Here is a 27,287-nt window from a genome sequence, read left to right on the forward strand (position 1 = left end):
CTTCTTACTGCCTTTTTCCTTGCAGCAATCCCACCTTCGTCACCACTTTTGTGTTTCGGGATTCAAGGCATTGAAGCACGACACATAGTAGAACCAAACTTCTTTTATTTCTCCTTAACTCTACTCCAAGCAATCTGCAGACAGGCACACAGGCCTTTTATAGTTTTCCAACCCCCAGGCAGTCCAGCCAATAGGAATCCTTCTTTCTTTGCGCCTTGCGCATGCGCAGAAGTCCGGCGCCAGCCAGTCTGGTCCCGGGTAGCTTTTAGGTTGCCCGGGACCATTTGCAACATTTCTGGGCCTGCTGAGTTGCCTCATCAGGCCCAGGACACAACAGTAATCCTATAGAATAAGAAAGTTTTACTGCAGGAAGTGGAATCTTCTAACAGGTCATGACACAGGAAAAACCTGTTGAGAATGTACAGTGGGTCAAATGGTGCAGATTTTTTAATGCACTGATATCAGCATACAATGGTTTGGCTTACAAGTCAAGACAGTCTATTCAATAGCATGGAGTTTCGTAGCTATTCATGGCTTTTCAAATTTCTTTATGTCTTGTTAGCTTCCTATCACTGGTCCTGCTAATTTTAGACATCATTTAAATCTAAAATGGACTTACAGGCAGATAGGTTATGTGCTCAAAGCATAATGAAGCAATTTTCACAGCTGCATCAGTATATGCTCAACTTTACAAGAATCCACCCAAGCCTCATTCTCATCATACTGATTTTTTCCTGGAAAGTGGTCCTAAAATGATATTGATAGTAACAATGGAAACTTTTTGTGCAAAGTATTAATTTCCTAAAATAAAAAAATCAAAGTGCTTTCCCCCCAGCTGAATGGAACTACATGCATATACCATCTGATTTCCCTTTGCAGAGTATTTAAAAACAAAACTATGTTCTAAACTGGAAAGGATCTTGAGATGAATGATCACAACTATCTGTCACATATGAAGAAACATGATTCAACATGAATTTGGACAAAATCACCTGGAGGAGATGGAATATTGCTTGTAGAAGAAATGGCTCAGAAAAAGGTATAGAATCAGCTGATGGCTACATTCTTGAATACATTCTGATTAGATATAAGGCACATTGAAAGGAATATAATGAATTTCAAAGGCAGTTGTAATTTGTTATAAAGAATTGTTCAAAGAAGGAATAAACCCCTACAAGGCTGAAACTGACCTTGGAATGACCAATGTGAGTCTAGCTGGTACAGAATATAGCCAAAGAAAGAATCATGGCATTATCTGAAAACAACTTAGAATATAGAGAATATGTGACTATTATTAGGTCAATATGATGCATGTTTATATGTTGTGAAATAAAACTTCTTCTGGGTCTTAACAGACAAATCATTGAAATATGTGATGGTTGCCTTTTAGGTTATAAACACTGAACAATAAAACATTTCAGTAATAGTTTTATGGTTGTTATTATTAGGCAATAACTCTGAAGCCAACAAATGAGTCCATTTTAATGAGAATTTGTTCAGTGAATTTGGAGCCCATCAGAAAAAAGACTTGTGGGAAGAAAAATTAATTAGTACAAACGTGAGTGCAAATTTTCTGATTTTTTGTTGTTTGTTTTGTCTTTGTTTTCCTTTTACTTTAAAGCATTTTGTTTGAAGTATACAACTCATGTGCACAATTACAAAGTTTGTACGGTTTTCCTTGGTGACGATAAAAAGTGGTTTTATTGTTATCATTATAATTATTATAAATGGGGATAAAAATTAAAGTGAAAAAAGAGAGGTCACAGTTTTGTCATTGGTATGTGAAGGTTGTTCCAAGGGCCCATCCAGAGTTCTTCATCTTCTGACTGTGCGTGATCACCGGGCAAGTCCGAAGACTCTTTGATACCTTCATTACCAATGATGGACTCTTGCTGGTCTGTGCTTTTAAATCTGCTCCCTGCTGCTTTTGTTGCTATGTTGTCAGTGTCTACTGCAGAGGCAGCAAAGGAAACATTACAGGGTCTGGTGTTCAGTTTATCGTTAGATGATGCCCCCGTGGGAAATGTGTTCAGTGGGATGTTTTCCTCGTGTGTTACACCTAACTTATCAAGCTTCTTGAATTGTTTTCCCAATCTGGCAGGAGATGTGACCTTCAAATTGTTTGAAAGGCAACTTCGACGTGTTCTGATAACTGACCCATTTTGGGCTATGTATATATTGCCGTTGACATTGGCTGGAATATTGGGATTGCTGAGACGATTCCTCTGGCTTTCCAGGGCACTGTCCTCTCCAGTGGAGCTGCTCTCATATTCAGGATCAAGGACCAACTTGATCCTTTTCTTTTTGGCCCACTGGAGGACAACAAAAAGAGAGAAAATATTTAAGTATCTCCTAGTTTATTTTTAATGCAGAACACTGCTTTTCTGTCTCTACTAAAAAAAAAAAAATCCTAAGCATAGAAATAAGATTTATAATACATAGTCCCCCTGATTAATGCATCAATTTACACTAGTTTCTCATGCCATGCTCTTTGAAATGGAAGGTAAGCACATGTAAAACAATAACTTTTAAAAATACTGTATCGAGAGAATATCTATGAAACAATAATCCCTTTACCCATCTTCTCCTCTCTGGTTTGTAGCATGCAGGAAGTTTATTTTTCAAGCATGTGGAAAGCAGGACACAGTGAAAATGTTGTTGTGCAATTTGTAAAGGGTAAGAGAGTAAATGATATTCACCCTATCATGACATTTAAGTAGCATACTGAAAACGATCTTAAATTAGTACACTTGAAGTTAGTCTTGAATCTATATTAGCTAAAATATTCTAACTTGGGAAGAAATATCGTTGGTACCAACGTTATATCCAAAGCAGTGCTTAAAAGTATGTAAACCTGTTTGAATTTTCAATATTTCTGCAATATTTCAGTATGTTTTTGGCTCATTTGTTTAAGTGAGTCTACTTTTAGGACTTTTGTGGAGAACAAATCATGCTTGAGGTCATATTTATGGAGAAATATTGAACATACAAAAGAATGACAAGCATATCTGTGTCTATGCCTGCATCTCTGTTTCAATCATATGAAGATATCTCTTGGGGAAGAGATGAGCTACATCTGTAAGTATCTCCAGACATGTCCTATACAATGTAAAATAGCTATAGGTGATTCTGCATATTATTACTCTATGGAGGGATCTCTCAGACAGCATCAATTCAGTTCCTGAAATTTGTTCAAGTGAACCAGTAGCTAAAAAAAACTAGAAGAAACTAGAAAAAACTAGAAGTCATACTGGGATAGGCATAATCATAATTTTATGCACATCTCTCCGTGAACAGATAATGAAGAGTTATTTAAAGTTCATACATGAAAGCCTTATTATGAAATAATTCAACTATAACATAAAATAAAAAATACTGACAAATGTATAGGACTTAGCAATAGAGGTGGTACTCGTGCTAATAATAAGGTTAGTATTTTAAAAATAATAGCTTTCTTCCAGAATAAGTCATTCAATGATTTATGAAAAGTGCTTGATATTTCTTCTTATCATGGTTCATTGTAACAAATGAAAGAATAATTTTTATTCTTCAAGGAAGTGGAAGGTATGGAAATGGTTAGAAAAAAGACTGTCCACCAAGGATCTAATATGAATATGTATCTCATCATTTAAATTATTATTTAAAATTTAAATTTAAATATTCATATTTTATCTAAAAAGTCCAATGCGAGTTTATATCATCCTTATAACTGGCACCAGCAAAAAGGAAGCAAAAGCATCAATCTCCTTAAAAATTAATTTCCACACAAAAGAACAAAACTATCAGCATAAGGAATAAAGAGATAGATTATTTGCAAACAATGTTAAAGTGAGAAAAATGGTTATAAATAGAATTGCTTTTTAAAGATATGCAGGCACTCTTAGGAAAAAACCCACAAACTGTGCATTATAGTAATGTACATATGTTTCAGTGCATAATTAATTCACATGGGTTTTCTTGACGATTGCAGTGTCAAGGGAAAACTTGCTTGTGTGAATAAACCATTACTGGAAAGAAGGATCACAGCAGTTCACAACACTTCAAGCATCTCTACTCCTGAATAAACAGGTTAACCAGAAAGTATTACATGGTGATTTATATTGCCTGAAACGGCTTTTAATAGAATGCTTTGTCATAGCACCGAGAGATTTAATATTTAATTCTTTAGGCCTCTTGACCTTTTCTGATTAGTACATGTAGCACTTCTGCAAAAGTATGACTATCTTCCATATTTTGTCTGTCTAGTTTGTTCTGTGAGATTTCCATAGTAACGCTTTCTCATTGGCAAAAAGCAATACACACAGTGCACAGCAAACAAATTAAAAAAAATCCACTTCACTGCAAACTTTCTAACCATAGTCTCACTTTTCTTTTAAAAGGATGTCAAATCACTAGGAATGTCTGATTCTGTAGTATCGGGAACATCTTTGGTATCATGGTCTGATTCACCTAAATACTCTTCAGGGACTCTTTTCTTTATATTTTCACTTTTCATGTCTTCTTTGGAAACTGTTACTGATGCTGGTTTCTTGATAGTGCTTTTCTCCTTTTCAGTAGCATGTCCATCACTCTCTTCTTCACTGCTCCCTGTTTGTTGGCTGGAAGTAATGTTTTCACTGTTGAACGTGGCTTCATGGTCACTTGATTCCTCCTGCTCCTCCTCTTCTTCTTCCTCTTCTCCTTCTCCCTCTCCCTCTTCCTCTACATCTTCTTCTTCCTTTCCCTCTCCTCCTTCCTCTTCCTCTTCTCCTTCTTCCTCTTCTCTTTCTTCCCACTCTTCTCCTTTTTCTTCCTCCTCTTCTACAATGGAAGGTGATTCTTCTGTGGCTTCAGATATTTCAGATATTGCATTATCTAACTCACTTCCAGCTCTAGAACGTGTTTTGAAACTGGACCCAGAAGTCTCATCCTTCCTTGACCTTGTAGTAACTTCACTGCTGATGGAACTTTGCATCAATGATGAGATATTTGACTCTGTATCATCTTTCACAAGGTCAGAAACTTTGCGCTGAGAATTGATTGTTCCGTCTTCTGAGTCGCTGCTTGAGGAGGAGCCAGATGAATCTGAATGTTCTTCATCAGAATCCACCGTGCTTTCAGTAGCTTCATCTTGATCTAGGGTAACTTTCAAATAATCTTTATCTGATTGAGATGTCAAAGAACTACTTTCTGATGATGATGATGAGGAGGAGGAGGAGGAGGAGGAGGAAGAGGAGGATGTTGACTTAGTAGATGATGTTGTCATAGAAGATGATGTTGTTTTAGAAGATGATGTCATTTCTTTCTTTTTTCCATAATCACTAACTTCAGATTCACTTTCTGCTGTGACACTAATTGAGATTCCAGACTTAGATTCAGATTCACTTACTTCCTCAGAGGTACCATGCTCCTGACCTTTCTTCAAAATACTAGCACGTTTAAATTTACGGCCAAGCTTTTTTGAAGATGGTCCATCACCTGCTGATTTCTTACTGTCTTCTCCATCTGCCTGCTGTGCTGCCATCAGCTTGACATAATCTGAATCTTTACCTCCTCCTTTTTGTAGCATCATTGGAAATATCTTGGCTTTTTTCCATGGGGATGGTGCTGCTTCAGTTGTTGCTGGCCTATGAGCACTAACTGCTATTCGGCCCAGCTGCATCACTGGTCTTAGTTTTCTTCTTTTCTGGACTGGACTTTCTCTTACAGTCTTCTCTTTACCTTTACTACTAAGAGCTAATTGAGAACCTGGTTTCTGGATTACAGCTCTTCCAACTTGACTTGTTCCCTGTTAATTACATAAAGGAAATTTATATATCCCTTTTAGCACAATTTTTGAAAACTTTCTGGAATGAAACTTGATACTATAGAATACACAGATGTAAAAAAAATGGAGTAATTAATATCCAGCACTTATCTAGAATCAAAATAGACAGGTGGATCCTAATTTTTATAGCATCTTAGGAAACTTGAATCTTGAATGTCTGTGTAGCACTTTTTAAAACCCTGAGTGATAATCAACATTTCTCCCAAAAAGCATGATTATTTTTCTTTTAAAAAGTTCTGAATATCTGTGTATTCAAAGAATATTGGCAATAACTATTTTCCTAAAAGAAACTCTAGCTTTTGGGCATTTTGTGTTAAATTTTACATGTTCCACAAAATGTTGGGGGTTAGCAGAGATCACTCCCTTTTAATTTGATATCTCATATATCAACCTGATATTTTGCAAAAGATTTTAGATATTCATTTGTTAGCTGAAAAAATGAAATTATATTTCTTTAACGATAAACATTTTTTATTATTACTTGGACCACTAGGGGGTACTAGAGATCTGAACAAGAATAGGAGATGTCAAAACCATATTTTAAAAAAAGAAATAAAGTCTGGTCTTAGGCCTATATATAACTATAAATATGGTGTGGCTGTTTAGCAGAATGAAAGTGTAATATATGCTACTTTTCATGAGTTATTGGCTGTTGTATATTAACCATACCAATACTAAACATCTTGAAGACAGTAAGGAAGAGTTGCTGATATGGCAAGTTCAGTGATAAAGAAGATGTATTTATTTCTTTACAAGTAGTACTCATATTTATTAATATGCATTTCAGTCATTCTATAGATGCAAGTAGGTCTCCCTAGTGCTCAGAGGGTAAGAATCTAGATAACCTCCAAGGTCCTTTCCAACTCTGTTATTCTATGTTCTATGAATGCTGCTACAGAAATAATAAATCAGGAGTCTTCAAACTTGGCCCTTTTATGACTTGTGCTGGTTGAGGAATTCTAGGAGCTGAAGTCCACAAGTCATAAAAGGGCCAAGTTTGAAGACCCCTGTAATAAATCAACTAACTAATCCTTAGCTTTAAGATAATGTCAGCTGGTTATTATTCCAAAGGCAGATAAAATGACAGATTATCCACTTAAGAAATAGCAATGAACTGATGGTTTCAAAGTTTTGTTGATTAAAATTCCTGAGGTTACTTTTATAGTGTTTTAAGCCCTATATAATCCACCTGTGTATATTTGAACTTTTCAAATATTTATGTTGCACTTTAATTCTGACTTCATGAACTTGTTAGTTCCGCAGCCCTTATTTATAAATATATTGACTACCAATTTCTATTTTTTTCCTACATTTTTTTAATTGGCAAAAAAACCCAAGCATGGAAAGTGATATGGAAAGGGTCCTAAGATAAATGAACAGAAGGGTAAGTTTTTGGAGAAAATTGTCCCTTTGGTTGTACTTTTGCACTTTTCAATTGTGCATTTCCCTGCATCACTTTATCTTGGTCTCAGAAAAGATTTTCTGGATGAAGAGGAAGATGGCAAGAACTTTCTTTATGAAAATGGGATGAGGTCAGTGTGGGAAGTTAGCTGGCAAGCAGCTATGGAAAGACAAAATTGAGCAAAATTAAAATTAAATTAAATTAAGCAATGTCTGTCTGGTTTTAGACAGCTCTACCAGTACTATGGTTTCAAACATGCCTCTTTCTAAGGATATGCAAGTAAGAGACACTGACCCTCTCTTCTCTGAATTTCTTTCCATTTATTTCTTTTACCATTCTTAAAGGTTTTTGAATACAAAACCAGATAATCTATTGCACACACAGAATATTAGAATTTTAGCATACCAGAATAATGAATTCAAGTGAATTTTGGAATAGCATCAAACCTACCTCTGCTTCTGTAGAAGTCCCCTGTGGACTATAATAATATCCACTATCACTCTCCACAACCACTTCTCCATACTCATCGTACATCCCAGAAGGAGATAACAAGCGCCGCCGACTTCCGTATTGAGGCAATTCGTACCTGGTGGAAAAACCAGGTACAGACACCTTCCATGTTTTTATACAATTCAATTACTGCTCTACTACATTTTTTAAAATTTATTCCATCACTTTGGGTTTCTCCATCCCTTGCCCAATGAAAAACCTAATTGCTTCTAGACTTACCCTTGAGAGATGTGTCCACATTCTACCTTCACAGATATAAACAAAACCCCTCAAAAGTAATAAAAAGTAATAATTATAAGTGCAAAAGGAGGCATGATTAGTAAGAAATACTATAACATCCCATTTCTGAGAAACAGAACATCATTAATTCCAGTTTATGACATAGCTATTTGACCAAAATGTACTAGATATTCTCATTTTATTAAAATATGGTCAGATCTGTGGCTATAACATTACTTCTACTGCAATAGGATAGGAAGAGTTCCTACGTAACATACCTACAGAGAAAATCTACATATTCCTGTTTGAACAAATTCTTAAGAATTTTAAGTTATTTTCAAGTGAGCATGCTTTGCTTTAGGTTCCATGATGTAGAGATAAAAATGGTCCCACCACCATCCTTTGGAGCTATAGTGGCACAGTGATTAAAGTGGCTGACTGGTTCAAGATTGACTCAGCCTTCCATCCTTCTTAGGTCAGTAAAATGAGAAGCCAGATTGTTGGGGGCAATATGCTGACTCAGAGAGTGCTGTATATAAGTCTAAGTGCTATTGCTATCCTAAGATAAAATGTATATGCATTATATCATACTGTATCTAATAAAGAATTTCTTTGTTGCCTATTTGATTTACCAACTGAAGACCTGTTATGCAATTAAATCCAAAAACACAACAATAATCCACAAACCTTCCAATCTAATTGCCTACCTACTCATTGATGCTAGCCTATGATTGTAATAAACTTTAACTACCTCTCTATCTGGTTTCATTCTTGAACATCATTGAAAAGTGAACAGAACATAATGGATTTTGACAAGCAATTGATATTAATAATAGGTAAATCATTCCCAACCTGAGGTCTTCCAGATACACCGTGTGTTATAGGGATGGTATTTCAATTAATTTCTCATGATTAAAAAAGCCTGATAAAGAGGTCAGTTGTTTAAATTAACTAATGCTAAATACCATGAGCACAGTCTTCAGATTCCAGCTATGATATGCTTCCAATAAACAATAACAGTAGAGATTTATAATCTATGAAGTCATATTAAAAATAATTAAAAATGAATCATACCCATGTTCATAACTGTAGTAATCTTGCCCATAATACTCTTGGCCAGGATCAATACCTGATTCCATTGAAAGTTCCTGCAATACAGAGGAATACACAAATCCATGCTACTAAATGTAAACAACCTTGAGTACAATATGTCACAATGGCAGCAGCATAGTTGCTTGGTCTTCTTAGGTTGCACTCTAGGCATTAAATAACAATAACAATTCCAGATGATTTTCTTCATATAACAGAACAGAATAACATAATTGGAACGGACCTTGGAGATCTTCTAGTCCAACCCTCTGCTCAGGCAGGAGACCCTATACCATTTCAGACAAGTGTTTGTCCAATCTCTTCTTAAAAACCTCCAGTGTTGGAGTACCCATAACTTTTTAAGGCAAAATATTCCTCTGATTAATAGTTCTAACTGCCAGGAAATTTCTCCTTATTGTTGGTTGGTTGGTTCTCTTCTTGATCAGTTTCCATCAATTGCTTCTTTTGCCTTCAAGTTTTTTACCCCTTCTTCTTTGTGTCATCCCATTGGAACACTGCTATCATGTCATCATCCCCATTTTCTCAAACCGTTCTTCATATGTTTTAGCCTACAGTCCCTAATCATCTTTGTTGTTCTTCTCTGCACTCTTTCTAGAGTCACAACATCTTTTTTACATTGTGGCAACCAAAACTGGATGCAATATCCTAAGTGTGGCCTTACCAAGGTTTAATGCTCAGATCCAGGGGCACTGAAAGTTCTGTGGTTCTGTTCAGAATTAACATTTGGCACTGTAGTAATTCTATGCCAATGCCACCTTTAAATTCTTTTTAGATTGCGTTCAAATCTATTTAGAATTCCAAAAAAGATCTAGTTGATGGTGCACATTTATGCTAAAGCTGAAAAAACAGTATTTTATCATTGTGCTTTATGCATAATTTTTAATATGTTGCTTTCTTATGCCAACTGTTTTTATTTTATTGCTATATATTTATTTAAAATATTTCTTTAAAAAATATTGTTCAAAATTCAATAAGAATTCAACATATTCACAGGATGCGACAGCTGTTGAACAAACTATTTGTAAGAAACATTACATAATTTTAGTAGAATTGTTATAATTACAACTATTGTTCATTATATGATTTATTCCCTTCTAATCTATTGACAATTTTGTAAGGGTGCCTCTCATTCCTGGTGAAATGTTTGTTCTGGTTTAAGAACAGCAAATAACAAGACTGCATATAATGATGCTCTAAAAAAGTATTTTACACATGTGAAAAAGTCCATGTGCATGCATGAAATACACACACAAAAAAGTATCAAATATCATGGTACATGAAATTTGTTACCATGGATACCCAGATCTACTATATAATTTTTATGTAATTATGGATACAATAAACTGGGGAAACTGGGACTGGATAATGAGGGGTTCTTGAATTTGAAGGTTTGTATAATATCAAGTATGTGCAATTTAAATCTTTGTGTAAGCATTTTTACAATCTCTTCAAGAAAATGTCACAAGTTAGTTTGCTGAAGAGAACAAAGGGCGTTTACTTCTCCCAATAATATCCCTTCTTTTTTTTTTCCTGGCAAATATGATATACAAACTTCTCCCCTCCTGATCTAACAGAACACTTGTCAATGAAGTCCATTTCAATATTCTCAGGTCTGCTTAGGGCAACTGCCTGACTTTATGAGCTGTCAGCCAGAGGAACGGATTGTCTACATGAAGTTATAAATTCTTTCCTGCAGCTCTTGAAAATAAACAAACAAAAATACTGGATTATCATCTGTCAGAGAAATTCTAATAGATCTGCTGTCAATCCCTCTAGGTAGACCAGATAAGCAAATCAATTCCAACGGAAGGTTGGAAATACTTTTACTGAAATTGACTATAATCACAGAATCTGGCAACTCTGATTGTGCTATACTGCAGGGGTCCCCAGCCCCCAGGCTACAGCCCACTATAAGGCCGTGGCTTGTTTGGAACTGGGCCATGCAAGTGTCTGGCTGATACAAGCACGAACTTGTGCGAGTGGCAGGCCGGCGAGCACACGTGCACAGCTTAATTTGCACGAGCAGCGGGCCAGCGCATAGGCATGTGTGCATACACAGGCCTGCCACTTGCATAGGCCCATTCTCTCTCCCTCCCCACTGGGCTTCCAAGCTGTAAAAGTTGGGGACTGCTGCTATATGCACCCTCTCCTGCTAGAGTGAATTGGAGATGGATCTGCCTGAGATGCTTCTGAATGTTTAAATATTTTGATTTTTTTCTGCCATTTATGCCTAGATAATGGTGTCTACATTTAATGGTCAAATTTATCTTTCTTATCTCTGACCTGCACTGAACAGTGATTACAATTCAGGACTTTAAGGCTGAACCTAATTATAAGATTCTAATCTAAGTGGAATCCAGAGGTCAAAATATTTACGGTCAAAAAAGATCAAGATGGCAGCTGTGATGATACAGTTAAAGCTGCAATCATGGCCATGATTTTGACTGTTTTTTAAGCCATACCCTTTGAACCTGCCTGGTGGCACATATTGGCTTTGATAAATTAGCTTGGCTTTCAATATGGCCATTTTCCTGTCCTTCCTGCTGGATTACAATATCAAATATGATCTGTAAAGTATGTTGTGTACTTATAATTATCTATTTTGCAAAGATGTAATTTGTTTGAAACTTACGTTGGACTTTGTTACTGAACTAAGGGAAAGGACTCTATGACAGATGTTACAGATGTATTAACTTGAAAAGCCCTGAAGTCAGCTGGCTGAACTGCAAAGCATCAGATGTCAGTGCATCTAAACAATTATATCATATATTGGTTTCCTTTTATTTCTCTGACAACGAAAATCATTCCGTAATGTTTGTCAGGATCTAGAATTTAAGCTTAGAAAATTTTAGAATAAGGAAGAATATGGTACCTCAGGTCTGAGAAGAGAAGGTCTCAGCAATTGCTGTTGCTGACAAAGAAACAATATAAATTTGATTTAATGGCAAAAGGTAAATAAAGAGTTCCAAAGTAATCTTGATATCATTATAACAATAGTATACTTTTATAGGGTTACAACAAAGCTACCATTTGGTTTCAGCATAAAATTCCACGCCGAATCTCATTACGGCGTCTGTTTTTACATTTGGGTAAAAAAAAAATTGGTATCCCTGGCACCCATGTCCCTACCCCTGGCATCAGGAAGTTCCTTCCCCAGACACCAAAAAAGGTTCGATTTTGAAAAACAGGGAACAGCACCATTTTTAAGTATAAAATTCCACCCCGAATCTCATTCTAGCATCTGTTTTTACATTTGGGTAAAAAAAAACTTTTGGCCTCCCTGCCACCCGCATCCCTAACCCCAGGATCAGGAATTTCCTTCCCCAGGCCCCCCAAAAGACTTGATTTTGAAAAAGAGGAAACAGCACCATTTTTAAGTATGAAATTCCACCCCGAATCACATTGTGGAGTCTGTTTTTACATTTGGATCAAAATAAATTTTGGCCTCCCTGAAACACATATCCCTGCCCCCAGCATCAGGAATTTCCTTCCCCAGACACCAAAAAAGGCTTGATTTTGAAAAACAGGATACAGCACCATTTTAAAGCATGAAATTTCCACCCCAAATTTCAGTCCAGAATCCGTTTTTACATTTGAGTGAAAAAAATCTTTGGCTCCCTGGCACCCGCATCCCTGATGCCGGCATCAAGAATTTCTTTCCTCAGACACAAAAAAAGGCTCTATTTTGATCAGTATGGATAAATTCAACTAAGTATCTTTTTAATCTTTCTGCCATTATTGTCATAAAGATCTTATAGTCCGTATTTAATAAAGAGATAGGTCTATATTTTTTGATGAGAGTTAAATCAGAGTTTTCTTTAGGAATTAACATATGGTTGCTTCTTTCCATGAATTTTGGATTTTTGCTACTTTTAATACTTTGTTAAATGTATCCAATAAAGTTGGGCCCACAAGTTCTTGAAGATTTTTGTATATTTCATACGGTAATCCATCAGGGCCGGGTGTTTTATTACTTTTTTGTTTTTTAATTGCTTCTATAATTTCCTGAAGTGTTATGTCCTTATTTAATATATTTTGGAATTCTTCCGGGACCTTCAGCAGATCAGCATTCATAAGGTATTGTAGTATTCTTCCCTCACTAATCTTTTCATTGTCTTTATAGAGGTTTTTGTAGAATTTGTACGTCAAATGTTTTTTTTCTTCAGTCTGGTGTACCATCTCCCCCGCTTCATTGCATAGTTTACTGATCCATCTTTTATCTTTTTGTTTTTTCAGTCTATAGGCCAACCATCTCCCGGGTTTATTTGCCTGTTCAAAAAAATTTTGTCTTATACTTTTTATTTTTTGTGCCAATTCTTCTTTTTCTATAACGTTCAATTTATGTTTATTTAGATCAGGTTGTCATTTTAAATCCCTAAATTGTGGGTTTTTTTATAGTTCTGTTTCCATTTTTTTGTGTTCTTCCTCTAGACTTTTTTGGTACTGCCTTTTCTTTTTATTTTCATTGGCCATGTATGCAATTGCAGTTCCTCTCATGACTGCCTTGGCTGTATCCCATAGATTTTGGGTATTAGTCTCCTCTTTCTTGTTTGTCTGGAAGAATATCCGCATTTGTTCTTCCATCTTATATTTGAATTCTTTTTGATTTAAGATTGCCTTGTTGTCTTCTGTCCTTTCCATTTGATTATAATAGGATTATGGTCTGCCCATGTATTAATATCTATTGTTACATCCTCTACATCTGAATTTAGTTCTTTCGTTGTCCAGACCATATCAATTCTAGACCAAAAATTTCTCTCCCTCCAGCTATCCTGGATGTTAAGTTCCTCCGCCATTTTAAAAAAAGTACCAGGCAGTATTCTTCTAGTTCCTTTCCTTGCATTCTCACTTTCATAGTCTAATTCTCCATCTACAATTGCATTGAAGTCATCAATTAAACAAATATTCTCATTTTTGATATCACCGATAATCTTATGTAATTTCTTGTAAAATTGTCTTTGTCTCTCGTTGGGGGCGTAGATTCCTACCAGGGCAACTTTTTTTTTATTCAGGGAAATTTCAATTATCAGTATTCTACCTTCTTCATCCTGATAAATTTGTTTTGCTGGGATTCTTTCCTTGACATATATCACTATTCCTCCTTTTTTCTGCTGTGAGAGTGATACAAATTTAGTTCCTAACTTGGGGTAGTTTAATAGATCTTGGTGCTGATTCTTTTTATGTGTTTCTTGTAAGATTATTATATCTACGTTTTTCTTACTAAGCTTATTCAAAATTTTATTTCTCTTAGCCAGGGAGTTTAAACCGTTTACATTTAGTGATAGTGCTGTTAGTTCTTCTGCATACTGCCTATATTTTGATCTTGTCGCTTTCGTCGATCTGTCTTGGCAATTATTATGGGATAGGAATAGGAGGCTAACATTAGCTACCACCTATAAAGAAAATCTATATAATATCTTCTATAGGTGGCATCTTCCCCCCATAAGATTAGCAAAAATGGACAAAAAAACCTCATTGATATGTTGGAAATGTAGAAAATCACCAGGGATCTACTACTACATGTGGTGGGAATGCCCAAAAGCTCAAGAATTTTGGCATCTGATAAAAAAATTGGTTGGAAAGGGCGTTGTTTACCTGAACGCCTATTCTCAGCATGATGATGGATAATTCACCAATGGGTTATCTTAACCTTCCTGCTCCACGTGACTAAGTCTGAGTCTATAAGTATCAGTACCACGCCATGTGCTCCCCAGTTTTGAGACTAGGCGATATATGTACGTGTGTACGTGTTTGTTATAATACCCAGGCTTCCAGTCCCTAGGGTGGGGGTGAATTATCCATCATCATGCTGAGAATAGGCGTTCAGGTAAACAACCCCTTTCTCCAGCATGATTGGATGGAAAATTCACCAATGGGACATACCAAAGCCCTGTGTCCCTAAGGGAGGGAATCTGACTGGGCCTGGCTACCTTCTAATGCCAATGCCTGCTTCAGGACCTTACGTCTGAATGAAGCCTCGGCTGCTGCATACTTGTCAACCTTGTAGTGGTGGACAAAAGATGAGGGTGAGGACCAGGCCGCTGCCCTGCAAATCTCCTCTATGGATGCCTCAGTTGTCCAGGCCGCTGAGGTGGCAGTGCCACGGGTAGAGTGAGCGGTTATATGACTGGGAGTTGGCAGTGACTGGTTCTGGTATGCTAGGGCAATGCAGGTCCTGATCCATCTGCCAATCGTGGAAGAGGAGACCTTCTGACCTCTGGATGAAGGTTGAAAGGATATGAACAATGCCTCGGACCTACGGAAGTCTGCTGTCCGGTGTATGTAGCATTGTAGGGCCCTACGTACGTCGAGGGTGTTCCATTGCTTCTCAATGTCATTGGATGGGTTAGGACAGAAGTCCGGTAGCACCACCTCCTGCGATCTATGGTATAGGGAGTTAACCTTGGGCAAGAAGGACGGGTCCAGCTGAAGTACTACCCTGTCCGTATGGAACACGCACATGTTCCTGTTTACCGATAGGGCCGCCAGTTCAGAAATTCTTCTGGCTGACGTGATCGCGACCAAAAAGGCCACCTTCAGTGATAGGAGTCTAACGGGACATGTGTCTATGTGTTCGAATGGTGGCTTAACGAGTGCCATTAGAACTAGGTGAAGCTCCCACAAGGGGTATCGATGTACCGTCGGTGGGCATGCGTTGGAAGCTCCCCTGATGAAGGAGCAAACCATGGGATGCTGCGCTAGGGGGAGAGCGTTGTCGCACGTGATTACTGTAGCGAGGGCTGCTACCTGTCTACGGATGGTGTTCAGGGATAGACCTCTCTCCAGTCCACTAGGAATTCCAGTATCGTAGGTACAGAGGCTGCTAAGGGCTTGAGTCCGCGCCCTGAACACCACCTGCAGAATCCCTTCCAGGTTGCATCATATATTCTATTCGTAGAAGGTCGCCTGGATTGTTGGATCATGTCTATTACCCTTGTTGAATATGAGTCCTGACTCAATGCCCGGCGTTCAAGTGCCAAGCGGCTAACTGTAACCACTGAGGGTCTGGATGTTGAAGCTCCCCCTGCGTGAGGGAGATGCGATCTGATGGAATACGCCACGGGGCCTCGATGGAGAGATCTGTCAGATCGGCAAACCAGGGGCGCCTGGGCCAGTGGGGTGCGACCAGAAGGATCTCCGCCTGTTCCTGCAGCGTCTTCCGGATTGTGGCTGGAAGAAGTGGGAGAGGAGGGAAGGCGTACAACAGTCCCCTTGGCCAGGGACTGCGAAGGGCATCCGTTCCCTCCGCTGCCGGTGAGGGGAATCTGGAAAAGAACCTTGGTAGTTGGGAATTGTTCGGGGAGGCAAAGAAGTCTAGGATCGGAAGGCCAAACCTGTCCGTGATCTCCTGGAACACCTGCGGGTCCAGCTGCCATTCTGCCTGGTCCACCGTTGTTCTGCTTAGGGAGTCCGCCTGCTGGTTGGACTCTCCGGATATGTGTTCTGCCCTGAGGGAAGCAAGATTTAGTACCGCCCACGCCCCCAGCAATTGGGCCTCCTCCATGAGTGCCCTTGACCTTGTCCCCCCGTCTGTTGACGTGCGCTTTGGCTGCTATGTTGTCGGTAAGCACTAAGATGTGCTGCCCCCTTACTGTGTCCCTGAAATGTCTTAGGGCCAGGCGAATCGCCCTGAGTTCTAGCCAGTTTATGTTGTTCTCTAATTCCTCCTCTGACCACTGGCCCTGTGTCCAGTGTGAGTCCAGGTGTGCTCCCCAGCCAAACAGACTGGCGTCTGTGGTGAGGGTCATTCTTGTTGGTTCCTTGAACACCGACCCCCGCGTCAAGGCTGGAGAGGTCCACCATTGAAGGGAGTTCAACGCCACCTGCGTAACTTGAACCTTCCGGTTGGAGGCGCTGATGCGCCGTCTCTGGAACGGAAGAAGGAGCCACTGTATCTCCCGGGCATGAAGGCGGGCCCAAGGCACGATCTGTACGCAGGACACCATCTTCCCCAGAAGTTGCGATAATGATACCAGGGAAGTCACTCTGGTTCTCTGGATTCTCTGGACTGCCTTCCAGATGCTGGTCCGGCAATCCTGTGACAGATAGACCGTACAGCTGCTTGTATCAATTATTGCTCCTAGGTGAAGGAGCCTTGTTGAGGGTATCATGTGGCTCTTGCGAAAGTTGACAGAGAACCCATGGTCCTGTAGGGTACTAATTGTTAGGGTGAGGTCTGATTGAGCCCTCTGTGCAGAGGATGACTGAATTAATATGTCGTCCAAGTAGCACTGGACTCTGATGGGTACCTGTCTCAAGTGTGCAGCCAATGCTGCCAGTATCTTGGTGAACACTCTAGGGGCTGAGGATAGGCCGAATGGTAAGGCTCTGTATTGGTAGTGAACCTGGTTGTAGCAAAACCTAAGGAACTTACGGTGGCCCGCTAAGATGGGAACGTGTAAGTATGCTTCGGTCAGGTCTATGGAGGTAAGGAAGTCCCCTTGTCTGATGCCAGCCAGGATTGACTGTAGGGATTGCATCTTGAACTTCCTGTATTTTAAGAAGAAATTTAGGTCCTTAAGGTCCAGTATTGCCCTCCAACCCCCTGATGTCTTGGGAACGACGAACAGGTTGGAGTAGAACCCCTGACCCCACTGATTCTGAGGTACCAGCTCTATAGCCTGTATCTGAAGGAGGTGACCTATGGCCTCTGACATGAGGGCTGCCTTATCTGCATTCGTGGAAGTGGGGCATGTTCGGAAACGATTGATTGGGCTGGATTGAAATTCCAGCATTAGCCCGTGGGTCACGGTGTCTAATACCCATGAGTCCATGGTGGTGGCTGCCCATACGTTGGAATAACGGGTCAGCCTACCCCCTATAGGGTCAGCTGTTGCGGTATCACTTGCCTCGCCTGGTGAATCGCCCTCCAGTTCCTCTTGAGGGACGCTTTGCCTGTGCTTGGTGGCGGTTACCGTATGAAGAACGGTTCTGCTGGCGGTCTTGTCTTTGGTAGGGGGCGCTGGATGTCTGACCCCAGCTCCGACTGGGGGCTGGCCGAAAGGGCTGTCTATGATAAAAAGCCTGAGAGGTTCTGGTTCCCGGTCTCTTGTCTCCCTTCTTGGGCGCGTTCACTAGTGACTTGCACTTGTCTTTGCCCTCAACAAGGTAAGGGTCAAGGGCCGTCCCGAATAGGAGCCCTCATTTGTATGGCTTGGTGACGGCCCGCCACTTGGCCTTTAGGTCCACTCGCCAGTTCTTTAGCCACAATAATCTGCATGCAGAAATGCCTGCGGCGATGGACTGTGCGGAGTATCTGGCCGTATGGAGGGAGGAGTCTGCTAGGTACTGCGACTTAGCCACCAGCTTACCCAGGTTCTGGTGCATCCTGACCTGATCTGGCGGAACCATGTCTTGTAATTCACGTAGCCAGAGTACTGAAGCTCGTACAAAGAAAGACATCGAGGTGGAGGCCTTGACTGCCCAAGCTGCTGCTTGATGAGACTTCCTAAGGGCTGTCTCGAATTTCTTTTCCTCTGCCTTAAGAGCTTCCGATATGTCCCCCGCAACGCCCGAGTTTGGGAACAGGGAACTCAAGGGCTCATCTATCTGAGGCACCTCTAGTAGTGTCGCGAATGTGGGGGACACATTGAACAGGTTCTTTTCAGCAGACCCCAGGCTAGGTATGGGGCCTAGGTTCTCCCATTGTTTTTGTACAGTGTTACTGAAGAATGGCAAGGGATATGTTTTTGTGTCACCACCGGTTCTGTATAAATTGGATTGGGGTCGTTTGAAGAAGACGGGACTGGTGTCTCCTGTTCTGAGGAAAGATTGCCTGTGGTGCAGGCCTTTATCAATAGGATATTAAACAGTGAGTGGTCAAAAAGGCCCACTGGTGGAATCGGCTCTGGTGCTGTTGCATCCTCCTCTTCAGACAAGACGATGCCTGAATGGTCGAATCCAGTTGATTCTGACTTGGATGGTGCCTCTTCTGCTGGTTCTAGTGACCCCGCCAGACCGCTGTCCCTCAATGATGGTGAGGGGGTTTGCTGTGGTTGGTGTGGTCTGGATGTGGCCATGAATTGTGCCATGGCCTGGGCTATCATGGCCTGGAGGGCCTCTGGGCCCACTGGCTGAGCGACTGTGCTGGTCGCAAATGCGGCTCCCGTTGGGGCTAAGCCCTGTGTCATTACCCCCTGCGCCACGGAGATTGGTCCTGCCAAGGTTGTCTGGGCTTGAGTTACCTCCCTGGGAGGAGACCAGGCCCCCGGGGGTAGGGTGCAATGCGTAGACAGAGGCTCAAAGCTTGAGCTCGCTGGGGCTGAGTTCAGTAGCTGAGGAGCTTCTCTCTCAGATCTAGTATGCTTGGCAGGTTGTTTTCCCCTGGATGAGGATCTACTCTGTTTCCTCTTTGCAGGGGCCTCCGTGGATGATGATGATGATGATGATGATGATGATGATGATGATGATGATGATGATGGATCTGCCATGATGGTTGATCAGATCGTCATCTTAGGGCTCTAATCAGTGAGAAGCGCCCCCCCCTCTGGCGCTGTAATTCTCCTGAAGAGGCCCAGTGGAGTTTTCAACCCAGGTGAGGAGGGGGGGGAGGGTTAGTGGGGTCTTAGAGTGAGGCAATGCGCCCAGTATGGACGAGCTTGCCTACCCCACGATGATGGAGTCAGCACGCTGCAACAGATTGGAGAATGCGAGTTAGCTATGGTAGCTGTGAGCCCTTGTTCCCTAAGGAAGCGCTTGGGCCCCTTAATTAATTGGTCCTAGGACCTGTTCAGCTCGCTCCTTCCACCCAGCGTCTTCTTCCCCTTGTGAGAATGCGATGATGGAGGGGAATGGCTGGAGCAATCCCCTTCCCTTGGAAGCTTCCCTGCTCGGAAGAAAAAACCTCTCCGTTGCCGGGAGCAGCAGAGAGATTGCGCGGGAGATTTCCCCTTCCTCAGAGGCTCCCGCCCTGGGAAAAGCCTCTCTGGCTTGTAAAAGTTCACGGAGGCAACACGGATGAATCCCCCTCTTCCGAGGCCTCCCGGCCTGGGGAAATCTTCCCTGGCTGTCGGAAAGCCTCAGGGAGGCTGCGCGGGGGAATCCCCATGCGGCAGCCTCTCCAGACGACAAGGAGGCAGAAGAGAGGCTGCGTGGGGGAATCCCGGTTGGGGGAATCCTCCCTGCTTGCAGCAGCCTCTTCGGACGATTAGAAGTGGAAGAGAGGTTGCGCGGGGGAATCCCCTTCTTTGGAAGTCTCCTGGCTTGAGGGAAGCCTCCCTGATTGCGGCAGCCTCTCTGGGCGACGAGGAGGCGGAAGAGAGGCTGTGCGGGGGAATCCCGGCTTGGGGGAATCCTCCCTGCTTGCGGCAGCCTCTCCAGATGGTTAAAAGGCGGAAGAGAGGCTGCGTGGGGGAATCCCCTTCTTCGGAGGCCTCCCGCTTGGGGGAAGCCTCCCTGGATGCCAGGGAAGCCAAGGAACACATGTGGGGAATCCCCCTTCTCCGAAGATCTCCCGGCCTGAGAGAAGTGTCCCCAGTAGCCAATAAACGGCAGGGAGGCTATGTGAGGGAATTTCCCCTCTTCAGAGGCTTCCCGACCTGGGGGAAGCCCTTCCGATCGCCGCAAACGGCGGGGTGGGTGGGGGTGGGAATAGATCCCTAGGGGTCCCCACGCCGCTGAAGGCTAGGGAGGTTTCTCTGCGTTGGGGATGGCCATGTGGTCCGAAAGTACTCACCGTTCCTTGATCTCTGGTTGAGGGGAATCCTCCGATGCGGAGAGCAGCTGATGAGCAGGGAATCCCCTTGCAGCGGAGGCCCTCTTCCTGAACAAAGGGACTCCCTGTCTCCGAGGGAGAGTTCAATCAGAAGAATCCAGAGGAATCCTCTCCCCAGGTGTAGTCCCTTGGGAATTTCTATCTTGTTTAAGTCTAATTTCTGTTGAATTTACTTAATTGTAGATATGTTGTTGATAAAGTTTAAAGTTCTTTGTTTAAAGTCTGGAGCATGAAGACTAAGTCGAAAAACTGGGGAGCACATGGTGTGGTACTGATACTTATAGACTCAGACTTAGTCACATGGAGCAGGAAGGTTAAGATAACCCATTGGTGAATTTTCCATCCAATCATGCTGGAGAAGAGATATTATCACAAAAAATCGAATTGAAACCAGAAATTTTTTTATTAGGGATTACAAAGAAGAAATCCAGCAAAGGATCTTTATATTTAGTACTGCATATTCTAACTGCAGTGAGACTAGCCTATGGTCAGAAATGGAAGAGAAAAGAAACACCTACTGAAGAAGAAGTAATAAATAAAATCCTATCCTGCGCGGAAATGGATAGGTTAACATTAGAGCTTAAAAATAAAACTGAAACAGACTATTTCGAAATTTGGAATGGAGTGTATAAATGGTTAGTCAAGGAGGAATGCTGGGACGAATGTTGATTGATAAGTTGATAGTTTAGAAATCTTTATACTAGTATTCTTTACAAGATAGAATTGAAAGCTATTTAACCACAATGTATATGATTGAAAGAATGCTCACTAGAAAGATCACAGATCCTATATGCATATTTTGTTATAATGTAAAGAATTTTTTTTATTTCATAAGTTAATACTAATAGTATTGTTTAAACCAGGGAAGTTGTATTATGTCCACTGTATCTTTTTTGTTTTTAACTGTATATTAAATAAGTTTTTTCAAAAAAAAGGCTCTATTTTGAAAAACAGAAAACAGCACCATTTTTAAGCATGAAATACAACCCAGAATCTCATTCCGGCCTCTGTGTTTACATTCGGGACAAAAAACTTTTTGGCCTCCCTGGCACCCGCATCCCTGACCCCGGCATCAGGAATTTCTTTCCCCAGACACCAAAAAAGGCTTGATTTTGAAAAACAGGAAACAGCATCATTTTTAAGCATAAAACTCCACCCCGAATCTCATTCTGATGTTCATTTTTAAATTTGGATCAAACAAAATTTGGCCTCCCAGGCACCCGTGTCCCTGACCCTGGCATCAGGAATTTCTTTCCCCAGACATGAAACAAGAATCGATTTTGAAAAACTGGAAACAGCACCATATTTAAGAATGAAATTCCACCCTGAATCTCATTCCAGCATCCGTTTTTACATTCGGGTGAAAAAAACTTTTTGGCCTCCCTGGCACCTGCATCCCTAACCCCAGCATCAGGAATTTCCTTCCACAGACACCAGAAAAAGCTCAATTTCTAAAAAAAACCAACCCAGCACTATTTTTAAGCATGAAATTCCTCGCAGAATGTCATACCAGCGTCCGTTTTTACTTTTGGGCCAAAAAAGTTTTGCCAAAGCACCCTCCTCTGGCATCAGGAATTTCCTTCCCCAGACACCAAAAAAGGCTTGATTTTGAAAAACAAGAAACAGCACCATTTTTAAGCATGAAATTCCATTCAGAATCTCATACCGGCATCCGTTTTTACATTCGGGTGAAAATTTTTTTTGACATCCCTGGCACCCGCATCCCTGACCCTGGCATTAAAAATTTCCTTCCCCAGACACCAAAAAAAGACTCTATTTTGAAAAACAGGAAACAGCACCATTTTAAAGTATAAAATTCCACCCCGAATCTCATTCTGGCATCCGATTTAACATTCGGGTAAGTACATTTTTGGCCTCCCTGGCACCCAGAATTTCATACCGGCGTCCGTTTCTACTTTCAGGTCAAAAATCTTTTTGGCCACCTAGGCACTGCCATTCTTGCCCCTGACATCAGGAATTTCCTTCCCCAGGAACCAAAAAAGGCTCAATTTCGAAAAACCAGAAACGGCACCATTTTTAAGCATGAAATTCCACCCAGAATCTCACTCAGGCATCTGATTTAACATTCGGGTCAGAACATTTTTGGCCTCCTTGGCACCCATGTCCCTCCCCCTGATATCAGGAATTTCCTTCTCCAGACACATAAAAAAACTTGATTTTGAAAAACAAGAAACAGCACCATTTTTAAGCATGAAATTCCACGCAGAATCTCATACCGGCTTCCGTTTTTTACTTTTGGGTCAAAAAATTTTTTGGCCTTCCTGGCACCCGCATCCCTGCCCCTGACATCAGCAATTTCCTTCCCCAGACACCAAAAAAAAGGCTCAATTTTGGAAAACAGGAAACAGCAACATTTTTAAGCATGAAATTTCACCCCAAATCTCATTCCGGCACCTGTTTTTACATTTGGGTCAAAAAGTTTTTGGCTTCCATGGCTCCCATATCCCTGCCCCCGGCATCAGGACTTTCTTTCCCCAGAAACCAAAAAAGGCTCGATTTTGAAAAACAGGAAACAGCACCATTTTTAAGTATGAAATTCCCCCTGAATCTCATTTTGGCATCTGTCTTACATTCGGGTCAAAAAGGGTTTTGCCCTCCCTGGCACCCGCATTCCTGACTCCGGCGTCAGGAATTTCCTTCCCCAGACACCAAAAAAGGTTTGATTTTGAAAAACAGGAAACAGCACAATTTTTAAGCATGAAATTCCACCCCGAATCTTATTCTGGTGTCCCTTTTTACATTCAGGTCAAAAAAACCTTTTGCCTCCCTGGCACCTGTGTCCCTGACCCTGCCATCAGGTATTTCGTTGCCCATTGCTTGACTGTCAAGGCTGGATCAATAAATTATACAACTTAGAATACAAGAAAAGGCACATTTTTAGAAATAAAATCTCTATTTGTGGGTAGCAAAAATATTTTTTTTCTGGTGCAGCTTTTCTGAAATCACTTAAGTCATAATTACTCATTTATTATAGTAAATAATGTGTTTTAAAAGTTCGGAATGTATGTAACCAACAGAAAGTAAAAGGAACTAGAGGTGTTACATCTAAAAGCTCAGGAAGACTGATACACATCCATATATCTCACTGACAACATTTAATTCAATGGATTAAATTCTTCAGCCTATGGTGAAGGAAACCACTATAAATTATAACTTTTTACTAAAATAAATGTAGGGAATGTGGGTCTTACCTCTTGCTGTGTATATCCACGTCTGAATTACAAATTTAAAAAGAAAAGAAAAACGTGACATTAATTCAATTACTTGTATTACATTTGTAAATGAAAATATATGTTCCAGAAAAGGAGGTTAAAAATAATATGTGGGAACCTCGTGGGTAAATCCACTGGAAATAATGAGAAAGAAAGGAATTGGTTGTTATGGCAACAATAAATGCATAGCTCATAAATTTATCTAGCACAGGAGTACTATGAACTTGAATAATGACATAAAAGTACATTGAATTCTAATTTGCTAAAGAGAACACATTTCATCTGATATTGGCTATATGGGATATAGGCACCTTTGGTGCCTTGAAAGCAATTCTTTTCTTCATCTCCCTTTCATCCTTCCTTCCAAAATTCACTAAAGGAAAAATGGAGTTTCTATTTGTGGTTTGGATTGTCTCTCCATATTTTATATCTCATTCCCATCTCCCTGCTTCTGTTACCCAGAAATCACTTCCAAAAATTAGTAAACTTCTGCTATATGAGGACTTGCCTCATATTTGGAAAAAAGATTGATAGGGGTGCACAATTGTGATCAATTCAGTATATACTGTCTACCTGAAAGCTCTCAGGCACATATTTAATTTGCAATTGAGCAAGGATGTTAACCACTCATACTTAACTATGTTGAAAGACATAACATTTCAATTATGACTACTGAATTAAACAGAATAACAGAGTTGGAGGTCTTCTGGTCCAACCCCTGTTCAAGTAGGAGACCCTATACTATTTCAGATAAATGGCTTGTTGGAATATTCATGAGCAGGAAGAGTCATGTGGTAACTCAGTCAGCCAATGTGAAGAAAGTGCTACTGAGTCTGTGCAAAAGGGTATTGAGTTAGAAGCTGGGTTTCAGTTTCAGGTTTCAGGTCTGTCTCTGCTGTAAGAAGTCTTCATTTATGCTATGTTTCTATGAAGAAGAATATATGGTATTGTAAATATTTTTATATGAATATAAAGAGTTTATTTGAATCAGCTAAATGCAGTCAACTGTGAGAGCTTCTGATTTATTTTTACTAACAGAGAAATTAAAATTCTCTAACAGGTTATGGGCCCAGAGCTTACTAAGGACTTCATTGTAATTTGAAGCTGGAAGAAATTGCCTGTGTTTAGAAGTATAAGAACAAGGCAGAATTAGCAGAATGGCTGTAATGGAATTTAAGGAAAGCTCTGTGCCTCGTTTAGGGCAAAAGAATTACATTATCTGGGCAGCAAAGATGGAATGTTTGCTGAAAGCAAAAGAGTTGTGGTATATTGTTGAAAATCCCCCACAAGTATTTGCAGCTACTGATCAGAAAAGCCATGATAAAGCAATGGCGTATCTCATCTTGAATTTAGATGATGAACAATTTCTAAATGTTGCAAATCTAAAGACTGCAAAGGAAATTTGGCTGAAGTTGAGAGCTGTGCACATGAATATTTCTGCATGCAATATAGTGCAATTGTCAAGAAAACTTTACAGAGCCTGTTTGCAACCAGGTGAATCTGTGGAACAGCATTTAAATAAAATGCAAAGTTTATTTTTGGACTTAGAACAACGTGGGATTGAATTTCCTGAGTCACAGAAGGTTTTATTGGTGTTGAACAGTTTAGATAAAACGTGGGACACAGTTTCTGCTATATTTGAGTGCAAAGAAGAGAAAGACTTAAATTTTGAGGCTTTAAAGGCATGTTTGCTTAATGAAGAAAAAAAGCACAATTTCAGGAGTAGCCACGAGGAGAAATTCCTGAGGAGGGGGTCCAGACTGCAAGTCTCCGGAGCAGGAGAAGCAAGCAGCAGATGGGACCAAATTGCAACAAAAGAGAAATTTTGCAGACAGAGAGTTTTGCAAGAAAAGAATTGCTACATATGTGGAGCCAGCACACATCTGAAAAGAAACTGTTTGCAGAGGAACAATTTGCAGAAAAAGACATTTATGCATGCAAAGAAGACTAATTTGTAAAAGGAACATTTTGGTGTTGCCAAGGTTTGCAATAGCAATAACAGAGACAAGTGGCTAATAGATAGTGGGGCAAGTCAAACAATTGTTAATGACTCTGAATTATTTTGCAGGTTTGTTCCAGTAGCACAAGAAGCTGTGGCTTTGGCAAATGGCCAGAAAGCAAAAGTCATTGGAAGAGGCGATGTAAAAATTCCATATTTGGAATCAAAGTTTACCAATGTGCTTTGTGTACCTGAAANTACAAATCCTTACTCAGCAGCAGAGAACGGTGTAGCTGAAAGAAGGAATGGTGTTTTGCAAACAATGAAAGATTCATTGTTAGAGGATTCTGGTATGAGCAGGTCATATTGGGGAGAAGCCATATTGACTGCCAATTACATAGTTAACAGGCTGTGGAGTTCCTCCATTAATAATACTCCATAAACCATTCTATATGGGAGAAAGCCATCACTGGCACATTTGAGAATTTTTGGAAGTACTGCATGGGTACATATTCCAAAAGAAATCAGAAGAAAGGGACAGCAAAAGGCAAGAAAGCTCAGGCTTGTGGGCTATGAGCCAGGGTCAAAAGGATATCGCTTTAGCGATGGAAGTAAAAGAGTTGTAATTTCAAGGTCTGCTAATTTTGCAGAACAAAATTGGGACAGAATTAATGCAAATTCTGGGTATGTCTCACTTAATGACGGTGATCTGTTTAGTGACAATAACTCATCTAATGATGGAAAAATGATTATTGAAGATGTCAATGTTCAGGGAGGAGAGGCTGAACAAGACATGAAGCCAGAAAGACTTGAGACACAGGAGCAGTTAGGAGCACGTAGGTCAGAGCGATGTAACAAAGGAATTCCGCCTGACAGGTATTCTGCCAGCAAGGTAAAGGTTTGCAATGTGTGGTATGAGCCAAGAAGTTATAAAGAGGTGTTGGCATTACCAAAAGCTGAACAAGATGAAATCCATGGGAGACCATGAAGTATTTAAATCAGTGACTTTGCCACAGGGAACCAAAGCTGTAGGTTGTAAGTAGTTATATAAGAAAAAGGTATTGCCAAATAATGATGTACAGTATAAGGCCAGGTTAGTGGCACAAGGTTTTTCACAATTAAAGAATTTGGGAGAAATAAAAAAATTATCTCGGTATAGAGATACAGAAAAATGAAAAAGGTGGTTATATTCTCAGTCAAAGGAGAAAAATTGAGCAGTTATTGGAGAAATATAATATGAAAGATTGCAATACTGCTCCCACACCCATGAGTATGGATTTTTATAATAGTTTAAGTGCGGACAAAGGTGAAACCTGTGATCAAGAGATATATCACTCAGCAATAGGGAGTTTGTT

The 27,287-nt window shown here is 40.5% G+C and overlaps 1 protein-coding gene across 1 annotated transcript in view; it reads right to left on the bottom strand.

Moving 5' to 3' along the window:
- Positions 1-1,432: 1,432 nt before the first annotated feature.
- The window catches only part of LOC107292515, a 219,424-nt gene continuing 193,569 nt past the window's right edge, over positions 1,433-27,287 (bottom strand). Inside the window, exons 12-19 of the mRNA XM_029285170.1 lie at positions 23,973-23,994; positions 11,920-11,958; positions 9,012-9,085; positions 7,659-7,794; positions 4,864-5,767; positions 4,393-4,587; positions 2,793-2,854; positions 1,433-2,312 (exon numbers count right to left, since the gene is read on the bottom strand). Of these exons, the coding sequence (XP_029141003.1) occupies positions 1,761-2,312; positions 2,793-2,854; positions 4,393-4,587; positions 4,864-5,767; positions 7,659-7,794; positions 9,012-9,085; positions 11,920-11,958; positions 23,973-23,994 (1,984 nt within the window). The 3' untranslated portion in view covers positions 1,433-1,760. The remainder of the gene's footprint in view (positions 2,313-2,792; positions 2,855-4,392; positions 4,588-4,863; positions 5,768-7,658; positions 7,795-9,011; positions 9,086-11,919; positions 11,959-23,972; positions 23,995-27,287) is intronic.

The sequence above is a fragment of the Protobothrops mucrosquamatus genome, unplaced genomic scaffold, assembly GCF_001527695.2.
Source record: "Protobothrops mucrosquamatus isolate PMUCROS unplaced genomic scaffold, P.Mucros_1.0 scaffold1363, whole genome shotgun sequence".
NCBI lineage: Eukaryota > Metazoa > Chordata > Lepidosauria > Squamata > Viperidae > Protobothrops > Protobothrops mucrosquamatus.